We start from the raw sequence: 10,892 nt of genomic DNA, 5'->3' as shown, positions 1-10,892 counted from the left end.
GCTAGCTATTTATGTGCTATACACAAGAACGAAACATCCTTTTCTACACAAGACGATTGTAGAAGAAAACCCAAGTAAGCAAGAGCTGGAATGAGACGATGAAAGCGGCATAAGTCTTTGTTTTTACTGTTTTGTGCTGTCTTGGGTGGGTTGATTCGTTTCTATAGACATGATGTTTCGTTAAAAGTTCGTTATATACAATAGTTGATGTTGACGGAACAACCTATATGCATGAAAACGTTGTTCGATCACTGTTTGTCCAGGGGCGAGGATCAGCGACAAGACAAGACATCCTACCAAGGGAAAAAGAAAAGTGAAACTCACATTGGGTGCTGCTCCGAAAGCACGTGTGGTACGACCACCAACACCGCCGTACCCCGCCATCTGCGAGGCCGAGGTCGCGTTCGCGGTCGAAGCCGACACTGAAGCCGAAGCCGAGGAGTTGACGACGTTGCCGAAGAACCTGCCCCCGCTGTTGACCAAAGTCCTCAGGTCGTCGAAGCTTTTGCGAAGCTCCTTGTTGGAAGCTTGCGAAGCCGCCAACTGCTTCTCGAGCTCGTGGATCCGCGCTCGAGAGCTCGCAGCGCCCGCCTGGAGATCGGCAATGAGCTGCTTGGTCAACATCCTCTTCTTCCTAGAAGAGTTGCGGTTTATCTCCTTGCGACCTATGTAAATGTCACAATTTCCGTTAGTGAACCAGTCGGCATGGAGAGCAAATCCATCAACATCAAACTCACGCTCATGCCTGTCAGCATCCGCCGCGCTGACGACCCCGCCCTTTTTCGCCTTGGTGACCTTTGCGGACGCCGATGAGCGCTTGCGCGCAGGCGAGCCCGACTTGGATATCCTTGACGACTCTCGGCCGGAGGGCGGAGAAGAGATGGAGGAAGAGACGGTCTGAGCGGGAGACGTGACCGTGTTGGACAAGGCGGAGGGGGAGATCACCACAGGAGAATTGGTAGTCTCGCAGCCGGCATGCTTGAGCGCTTGATGGTAGGGTTGGACCCTGGCCATCTCCTTGTTGGTCTGGATATGGATGGAACCGAGACCACCAAGACCAGCATCGCCGGGGACGGAGGAGGATCCATACGACCAAGCCGAGTTGGCGTCTTCTTCGTCCGTCCCAATTTCGGTGGTTGTGTAGAATTCCGAGCCGTTCGCGGAGGAGGTCTCCGAAGTGGAACGGGGGTAGATGGGCTGAGTGAACATCGGTCCGTCGAAAGCGAGAGCGTTGAAGTTGCTTGGGACAGTTGTCCCAGCTTGGATGGTGGGGAGCTCCGAACCTTGCGACAAAGGCATCTGGAAGATGTCCTCGACGTTGGACGAGATGTCTCCGAACTGCAGGGTAAAGTCAGCTCGATGTTGGCATGGAGAACAGACACAGACGGGTCGTCAAACTCACCGAAGCGTTGAAGTCGAACGACCCCTGACCCAAGAGGTTACCGAGCATAGAATTATCTCCAATGGCGTTGAGCCCGATGTCTGTAAGATATCGTTCGGCCTGGCTTCCTTGAGGAGCTAGTCCCCTTGCGTTGGATCGATTGTTGTAGTTCGGTCCATTGTCTGGGATGATGGTTGCTCCAGACGAGTTGAACCTAGTGTTATATTTGAATCATCAGCATGCGAGTCTGTGTCTCGTGGGAAAGGCAAAGTGATGGACCGAGGATTGAGGGAAAAGACTCACGAGTTGGTTTGACCAAGTGGCGTGGGCATGTTCGACGTCTTGGGTGAGTAATAGTCAACTTGTATTGCTGTTGACTCTTTCAGAGTGGTTGTGTCGAGTGGATATGTATTGGAGTTGATTTCATGGTGAGAGAAAAGAACGACTAGAGTAGGGGTTGACCGGATTATATACCTTGCAGCGGGGCGGTGTGAGCGGTCGTGAGCGGTCGAATGGCTAGACCGACGGTCGTTAAGGGCTGACCAAAGGGGGGTGAGCGGGCGTCGAAAAGAAGCGAAAGTTGTATCTCAAAGATACGATCGAAGATAACAAGAACAATGAACCAGTGGAGGTCAATTGATGAATTGATATCAATCAATGATGGAAGCGGGATTGCATAAAATCATGAGCGGAAAGCGGAGGTTGACTCAACCGGTACGCGTCGGAACCAACTTATCTATCTACACGTGATTCAGAACAACACGAGTCACTGAGAATAATCATCTCAACATGCCATTCGACTGGACTCAATCCTCGCGCTGGATCTATTATTAGGGAACGATGATTGCGCCCGTTATAGGTACTGACCTGAAACGACGCTAGACGCCCCACTGTTCTGGTTCTCGCTTGACCCACCCCTTCAGCTGATCGTGCCGGACCGGCATTCGACGGGGAGAGCAATCTGCGCCCCTAACAACCCCGTGCTTCTCTCTCGCCTCGTGCATTCCAAATTGGCCGAACGACGACCCTTGGTACTGACTCAGCGACAAGCGTCATCGCTGACTCTACAGAATCCTGCGCGCGACCGTATCGGTCGTCTCACTGTCAAGATCAGTGAACATGATGTGCCTTTGGAGTGGGTTCGGTCTGCTACGGCTTCGGCCAGCACCCATGTTGACTCATGTCCAAATGGCTGCATGCCTGAGGGCGGTCGTCGTGGATGCCATGACGGTATCATACCTGTCAGCAAAGTCAAGGGAGACAAGGCGTCACTCACGCGACTTGACTGACATTGAGCTGCTTTCTGATTCAGTTGTTGTCCGTGCTCAACATCCAGCGGCGCTACCTACAATCAACCTCTGTCCTTCCTATTGATTGTACGCCCCTCAGCGGTATCACGTATACCTTGTTCTACTCGAGGGTATCCGTTGTGGCATACAATTTCACCACGATGCAATACTCTCACCAGCACCGTTGCGCGTGATAGCTGCTGAGCCCTCTGAATGTCAGTCCCCCTTCCAAGACCCCTTTTGAATCTGGGACACAGGAATCACCGCTCGCGGATATGTCGTCCTTTCGTCTCTCGATAATTTGCTTGTCGCCGACTCACACAACATTATTCTGACTAGTTCTCTCCACGCGAGTTAACAGCATGATTGTGCTAGACCGGCCGATCGCACGTGGTCGGTCTATGTCACCGAGATCTCTCGAGTGTGCACTGGATTCCCTATTACGGCAATTACGGATCTAACACTCAGGAACGCGTCATACTTGCATCTTTACCTCTGGTCTTACCCCCTATTTATGAGCTCTGAGATGCAGATCCCTGTGCGATCCAGACCAAAGGGAAAGTCAGTCACCCCCACCTCGGTGGGGCAGGACGCCTCCCATCTTCCTGCCTTTTTCGCTTCACACAATCATCTCTCAGATCCTGTCTCTCGGAGTGGATGTAAGGCGCTTCTCCGCGCACAAAAGGATTAGAAAGAAAAAAAACTGCGGGATCTATCGAAGCAGCGTGAGCAGGCACATCCTACGGTGTCCCTGCGTGTAGCCCCGGATCCTGGGCTTTCTTTATTGCCCAACCCAGAGACTACGACTACGATCCGGACCTCGTCCATCGCGCCTTTTACCGTTCTGGCAGGTGGTTGGCGAGACAATCAACTTACCACTTCGCATGAAAAGAATGATTATAGAATGGAGATCTTGCTGGTTTGGACTCCAACTTCAATAACAACTTGACTAACATCATCAGCAAAAACTGTAGCATCAACAGAGATAGAGAGAGATCTGAGCAACGGTCAAAGAGAAAAGCTGGCTGGGAGCCTTTTTCGCCACCGCTTTTATTTTCGTTTCGCGCGTCGTCGTCACCTTCCACCTTGACTCTCGTAAAAAGGTCATCCCAACGGCCAACACGAATTTTCATAATCCCCCTCTGCCCGATGTCGTCGCCCACGCTTTCACTGCATATGTCGACCTCGCCAATGGCTTCCCCTCGTTCATCCGTCTCTTCGGGGAACCCTTCCGGTCCACTACTCACACCCCTCGACGAGTTGGACAAATCCGCCAGCGAGATGGTGATCACTACTGAAAACGAGATCAGAGAGGATGACAGTGACACGGACTTGGATCCTCCTCCTCTCCGTCTCACTGTCCAAGATCCTTTCCCGGCCAAGCCGCTTCTCGATCTATCCTCACTACCTGGTACCTCTTCGCGACCAACCTTCACCGACTTCTCCTTCCCTACTCTATCCTCATTCGCTGCTCCGATCGACATTCGCCGACCGCCCTCGCATTCTCCGGGCGATGTGGACGACATCGCGCTCCCGACAGCAGGGTTCTCGTTCGGAACGTGCCCCTCTGTCCCTTTTCTCGGCACTCCAACAGCTGAACAGGGACCATTTGAGTACCCCGAGTCGACCAGTCCCACTTCGGCGACAATGAACACATCGACAGCAGCCAACCTCAGAGAGACATTCGCACTTGGCATGACCCATCGAAGAGGTTCTATCGTTGTCCATCCACACGTACATTCCACAAACAACCCATCACCACCTGCTACGAGACGGAGCTCCACCTGTTCCACCATTACCACCTTCCCTTCCGCCGGACGAAGACCTTCCATCCTCCATTCGTCTACGATCGAAACCACCGTTCCCCTTGTCGGTCCATCCACTTGCACATCGCCCGTTCTCCCTCCATCGACCTTTCCACCACCTTCTCTCGGTTCAGGACCTACCTCCCGACGTTCCTCCACGCTCATGTTCAAACAAAAACCTTTACCTGCACCCATTCCTCCTAGTCTCCTCGCCCGAAGAGGTTCCTTACCCGCTGCGCAGCTCTTCGGCATACCATCAGGAGAACAGGCCAATCGAACGAGAGCTAGTTACTCTGCCGGTCATCACGTCACTACCACTGCGGCGTTGTACAGCAGACGACAAAGCATGGCTTCGGAGAGCGGGATGTCATCTGGTTCAGGAGCGACGGTAGTCGAAGGGGATGGGTTCGGAAGGCGAGGCTCCACAAGACTCACAACACCATTGATGGACCCTCATCATGGCGGAAGACGAGGGTCGATCCCCGTTCTTTATCCTGTCCATCCACCTCTTCCTCCGTCCTCACTGGGCGACAAGGCTCCGGGTCGAAGCAACTCACTCTCTTCCTCCTCTCGAAGCAGTATCGCATCTTCACGAAGCAGTCTATCTTCCTCCAGAAGCAATTTCGACCCATCCTCTTTCTCTCGACCCGGTTCCTTTTCATCTCCTCGATCTGCATCCGTGTCAGGAACTGATCATCGACCACCACCATCTTCGTTTTACTCGCCCAGCTCGGAGATGCGACGGACTCGGCAACACGGTTCTCAACTATCAGGATTGAGTTCGAGCGAGGAGAGTAACGAAGAAGAGGAAGAAGCGGAAGAAGACTTGTCTACTCCTGGAACCAGTCTGTTCAATGCCGGACAAGGAACCGTACCGTCTGCACCTACGTTCATGGACCCTTGGTCGAAAGTCCACGACGGTGACCTTGCAGAAAGGGTGGATGGCAAGTCGTCTATCCCACTGGAAACGCCACCGCTGATGGAGAGACCGCCACTAGAGACGATTGATAGTGATAGGACCGAGCGGTGAGGAAAAGGGAGGAGAGGCAGTTCAGTCCCCTTTTCCTATGGCTTGCGACGGAGACTTCAAGCGGCGTCATACTCTCAGTTGGCTGGTGTGGAATAGGAACATACTGTATCTGATTAGATCTCTTTTTGGCATTTCTATGGTAGTAGTGTATCTCATGTCTCGTCAGGGGTTTTGCATCGTGAAGGTACCACGATTTTTGGCACGACCATGTAAATGAATATGCCATGCATGAGTTTGGATTCGCTCCTAAGTGGTCGCGGTTCGGCGGTGCCGACTCACGCCGTGACTCGTGGCTCAAGCTTCCTTCACCAAATACGAAGACAGCCAGCTCCTCGCTAGATCGCATTGGAAGTTTTCTTTGAAGTTGGGTCAACGCCCACCTTGTGGGACTACTACGTCCTTTCGAAATGCATGCATCCAGAATTCTGACAGGTTTTTTCCCTTGGTAGTTAGTTGGAAAACGAGGTTGAGAGGAGATCTTGCTTTTGGATGTTAGGCTTTTGGTATTACCCAATCTGGCGGTTTATTTACAATTCAGAAGGAATACATTGAAATCGCTTGGTACACTGCTCAAAACACGGAGTGACCGAGCATCTGGGTGGTGTATCTCGACTCATCACTCGGTCATTCATTCACTCACTCACTCCTTCCTCACAGTGACACAAACGCACAGGGATCATTGATGTAACTTACAGATATATAGTCGTGCGAACCGGCTTCCCTTTTCCCTTTTCACATCTTTCCCTCCCATCCCCATCATTGCAGCATGTATAATGTCATCATCGGCCTCAATGTCCGCGGGTTCAACTCGTCATTCCAACCCTACCACTCCCACCAACTCGTCTCAATCTAACCTACACGACTGTTTCTCGTCTGCGAGACCGAGATCTCAACCTTTGTCTTCCAAACCTGAAAACAAGGCTGTCCCAAGACCACCCGTTGTCGCCACTCAATCACCCGTCACTTCACCTCCCACCACCACCAACAAGTCCATAACAACCCGTCCTCTTCCTCACGAGGTCGACTACAAGATTTATCCTTGGTATGATGGTTGTTCGGGAGACTGGCGTGATGGTGTCATCTCATTCAAGCCAGAAGACCTTTCAAGGTAAGTCTTTGGTGGCATATAAGTGTATTACGTAACAGGACCTGGGCGTTTCAGCTGATCCTAGCTGGGTTCAGGTCACCACCCGATGTTCGGGCTTACTTGGCTCTAGTGTATCGAGTCAAGCACGAAGGTGGCGCTACCATCAAGGATACTATCGAGGAACATGAAGTGGAAGGAGGAGCACGCATTTTGGAGATAACGCGTAAAGAAGGTGATGGGTGGGTCAAATCCCCTTGTTTTTGTTGAGGTGAGGAAAGGAGATTGACAAGAGGACAGGTTCATGGTGGACATTACCGCTCCTGGCTTTATTTCGTACATGTCATCTAGACTCTCGACCGGCGCATATCGCACAGCCTCGTCCAAGATCAATAAAACTGTGACTCTCGACGAACCGTCAGACTCAGGCTCGAAAATTGACTTTCCGATCGATCCAACTAAATCAGAAGGATCGTCATCCAAGCAAGACTCTGATAGAGGGGACAACGGTAATCCGGTTGCCATATGGTACAGATTGGTCTCTCATCCCTCGATTCGTAAATCGGCAGAATTCAAGTACGACCATCCTCGCTATCTGAGCGAACCAAACTCGAAGTCTAGCATGAAAATGCTCAAAGAACAGCGTGGGGATCTTTTCGCGCCGGACAAGGCAGCGTTCGTTTGTCCCACCAAGCAGGGCAACGCCCTCATCCAAGTGAGTGCGGTGATGGCAGTAAATTTCTTCGTAGACGGGCATGAGAGGACAATAACACATGTGTTCTTCAGACCAATCTTCGTGCTCCGATCGCTTCTTACCTGCGTCAGATCACTACCATCAAAGATCTTCAGACTGTAGTGTACTTCCTATATGGTTCGGCTATGCATTTCGGGGCTCGTTATTGGTACTCGCCCGCTGTTGGCCATCCTCGCGATCAAGACACGATTGTCGATGAACTCCTCGAAGATCTGGCATTACAAGAATTGGTAAATGAAAATCGCCTGTCAGCCAGACAAAAGGAGTTGGTAGCTGCGCTGTCCGATGAAGACTCATAGAAGATTGTGCACCACAAGGACATTATACCTTCACGATCACTATGTGACTATGTAATCACCAATCAAACACTATGTGTTTCTTCATCTTAACAACAATATAGAACCAGACAAAAAAAAAAGAGTCAGAACGATAAGAGGTAACTTACCATTGTAAGCCAAAATCCCTTTCTCGGCACGAGAATGAAAACGTGGTGCCCCTCGTCCAGATACTGTCAAGTCCCTGTATGGTTTCTCTGTTTCCTCCTCGTTGATTCAAGCGTAACTTACAGTATCCAGCATCGGCCTTGTCAACATCGGCATACCCTTCATTCGCCACGTACCACATCATGTCCGGCAGTATACAAAACATCACCATTGATGATTTCGACTCTGTCATCACGTACTCCGACTACGGTCAATGGACGACACCCAATCCACAAGATCATCCAACATGGTATAACGCCAGTCAGGACGTGACCGGTGTGCCATGGCATGAAGGTGAGTCGTGCGACAGCATCCTTTCGCAACCCGTTCTCTCTCATTCCGCCAGCCGAAGCGTGCATTGTGGGAACAGGTCTTGACTGACATGCTCGCTGGCCTCTTCCAGCGACCATTCATTGGACAACCATCCCCAGCGCGTCGTTCGGTCTCAACTTCACTGGTGAGTTCTCGTCCTCATATCCATCTCATCCTTCACTCCATCGCATGTCTAGGGCTGTACCTGATTTGACCCCTTGCAGCGACCAGCATCTGGATCTACGGCTCCCTCAACACGACAAACACAAATTACACGGTTACACTAGATGGTCAATCCCAGCCTGGTAGCGGTACTGCTGGAGACGGAAGAGTCGTTCTTTACGAATCGACATCTTTGACCGCTGGAGGACATGAAATCAGCGTGACGAATCAAGGAGGAGGCCTGGGATTGGATCTGGTCATTCTTGGGTATGATCTCGGGTAAGCACCCTCATACGTTGCCTGTCCTAATCCGCGGTAGGGCAGAACTGATGGTGAATCCGTGCTAGGTCTGGGCTAACAAACAATACACTGGATGACGCTGGTCCTTCTATTGCGTATCAAGGCACATGGACATCTGAGGGTGGAAGTTTCTTCAATGGGTCGAGTATTTACACGCAAGGACCGAACAACAGTCTATCCTTCAATTTCTCTGGTAAGTCAGACGTTCCTCCTCAATTTTTCTCCTCCCGGTTCTGGCCTCATTTGCGTTATGGATGTCCCTCCAGTCCAAAGCTCACTCGCTCATCCTCCTCGCTCTCGAGAGTAACACAAGCTCATGTTTGACAATGCATCAGGCTCCGCGCTTTACGTCTACGGCGACCAAGTCAACGATCACGGATACTTCTCACTCTACTTCAACGATTCGACAACGCCCTATGCCACCTACAACGGCAGATCTGGCTGCGGGACCGGTGCTTATGAGAAGGGCTGCGAGAAGCTGGGAACGCTGAAGGCCTTTGTTGGAGGCTTACCGGCTGGACAACATAGTGTCAGGATCATGAATGAGAGTCCGCAAGGAAGTAACGCTACTTTCTTTGGTACGTGAGGCACTATATAAGAACCTCGTTGGTCTGCTGGGCTGATCGTCATATTGATGTTGAAGATTTCGATTACATCGAGTTCACCACACCAACCACTTACCCTCAATTCACGATCAACGCTACTTGTCCGAATGGTGTCTGTGGATCAGGCTCTGGATCGGGGTCAACGCCTAGTCCAAGTGGGAACGGCGGCAATACCGCGACATCGGCCACGACCGGTCCCACAGGATCTGCTTCGACTGCCAGCGGTGCTGAGAGAATGTTGGGTTGGGATGGTACTCTTGCATGGGGTGTATTGGGTCTTTGGGCGATGAGGCGAATGGGTTGGTTTTGAGTGTCTGTTTGAGATTGTACAGTAGAACTGGTTCTGAGGGAAAAGGACAATGGTCTAAATCAAACAGTTGATCGTCATTCATGAAGATGTATACTCATACGTTTTAGGCCATCTTACAGGTTCGCATCTCGGCTGAACATACACAAGTGATATCGTACATGATTGAGCGGGGGACCCAAACATTCTCGCGATACTATATTGAATCAACTCGCTCCGCCACCCGACGACATCATTCCCCTTGCCATCATCCTCTTCCAGAACTTGCGTTTATGTTCCGACTCGGTATCGTCGGGCGAGTACGAGACGAGTCTTTCCGGCAAACTTGTGATCAACTGCTCGTTCATTTCGGTCTCGGTGCAAGCATGAGAGAGATTTCGTATATAGAGAACTTTACTTACCCCATACGACCGAGTAAGCAGAAATTGTGGGACGATTTCTTGTTTACCCCCTGAGACCTTTTGCCGCCGCTGTTGAGGTCGACGGTGGAAGGAGCCAGCGTGGTGGTGTCTGATACGGAGATGGAGTGGGAAGTAGTGGGTGTGAGTGCTGTAGTGGGACCGGAAGGGTCACATAGGTGAAAGATGATCAGTCATCGTCTACTGGGAAAGAATGCTAGATTTTTCCCTAGGGTGATGATAGTAGTGGAAGGAGCTGGCCGGGAATGAATGAAACGAGTGATAATTAGGGTTGACGACTGTGAAAAGGACCAGTTGACAGTACTCGAGTGGTACTCACCATTAGTCTCTGAAAGCTTGGACATGGCGTCAAATTGTAAATTGTCGTTGGAGCGGCGAGTTTGTAATGTTAAGAAAGCTCGTGTTGTAGACGAAAGTCAGATATCAGAAACAGTATCATGGCAGCTGGGTGATGTGGTTTATATGCGTTATGTATACTCGAGTCACACGGCACGAGAGAGAGAGGGTACCTTCGGTTCTCGTCTCGGTTTCACCGATGCCCCCGACGGATAGGATGACGGAGGTCCCGATGTACGCGAGCATGTGACAATACTCTATTCACTCCCAAGCACTGCACCCAGTCAGTCAAACCTTCTTGTTAGTGGCAAACAGTTCCGAATCTCACTCAAACTCTGCTGCATACAGGACCAGAACGCACACACAAGCCGATTTGATTCTCGTGCAGAGCCAGATTGAATCGACTTGGTTTCACTCTGACTTTACGGGCGCGGTCGTCGCTGTGTCCTCTGGTTCAAAGGGAGAACGTGATATCGGCCGATACGGGTGAGATGTGGCTTGTCTTCAAGGAACAGTGCAAGTGGTTCTTGGCGCGAATTGGCAGAACCGTAGAAGATCTGGCTCGTAGTGTGAAGGATGAACCGAAATGTCAAGAATCGAACTCTGAGATGTCGTACAGCCATCTG

At 51.1% G+C, this 10,892-nt stretch overlaps 4 protein-coding genes across 4 annotated transcripts; 3 read left to right on the top strand and 1 right to left on the bottom strand.

Moving 5' to 3' along the window:
• Positions 1 to 248: 248 nt before the first annotated feature.
• Positions 249 to 1,713, bottom strand: IAR55_006318 (uncharacterized protein; the record flags this gene model as incomplete). The annotated part of the gene is made up of 5 exons (XM_066949402.1): positions 249 to 251; positions 325 to 665; positions 738 to 1,338; positions 1,403 to 1,595; positions 1,685 to 1,713. 5 exons carry the CDS (start codon positions 1,711 to 1,713, stop codon positions 249 to 251), a joined length of 1,167 nt encoding a protein of 388 aa, XP_066800410.1.
• A 2,106-nt stretch (positions 1,714 to 3,819) lies between these two features.
• Positions 3,820 to 5,505, top strand: IAR55_006317 (uncharacterized protein; the record flags this gene model as incomplete). The annotated part of the gene is made up of 1 exon (XM_066949401.1): positions 3,820 to 5,505. One exon carries the CDS (start codon positions 3,820 to 3,822, stop codon positions 5,503 to 5,505), a length of 1,686 nt encoding a protein of 561 aa, XP_066800409.1.
• A 791-nt stretch (positions 5,506 to 6,296) lies between these two features.
• IAR55_006316 (uncharacterized protein) lies at positions 6,297 to 7,642 on the top strand (the record flags this gene model as incomplete). The annotated part of the gene is made up of 4 exons (XM_066949400.1): positions 6,297 to 6,613; positions 6,688 to 6,831; positions 6,941 to 7,304; positions 7,376 to 7,642. The coding sequence occupies 4 exons, from the start codon at positions 6,297 to 6,299 to the stop codon at positions 7,640 to 7,642; spliced, it is 1,092 nt and encodes a 363-aa protein (XP_066800408.1).
• Positions 7,643 to 7,968: 326 nt separating this feature from the next.
• Positions 7,969 to 9,514, top strand: IAR55_006315 (uncharacterized protein; the record flags this gene model as incomplete). Its single annotated transcript, XM_066949399.1, has 6 exons — positions 7,969 to 8,119; positions 8,229 to 8,282; positions 8,362 to 8,578; positions 8,647 to 8,792; positions 8,935 to 9,177; positions 9,243 to 9,514. 6 exons carry the CDS (start codon positions 7,969 to 7,971, stop codon positions 9,512 to 9,514), a joined length of 1,083 nt encoding a protein of 360 aa, XP_066800407.1.
• Positions 9,515 to 10,892: the final 1,378 nt, after the last annotated feature.

Source organism: Kwoniella newhampshirensis, chromosome 13 (genome assembly GCF_039105145.1).
Source record: "Kwoniella newhampshirensis strain CBS 13917 chromosome 13, whole genome shotgun sequence".
NCBI classification, from domain to species: domain Eukaryota; kingdom Fungi; phylum Basidiomycota; class Tremellomycetes; order Tremellales; family Cryptococcaceae; genus Kwoniella; species Kwoniella newhampshirensis.
The sequence above is the reverse complement of the archived record's forward strand: the minus strand, read 5'-3'. Positions and strand labels throughout refer to the sequence as shown.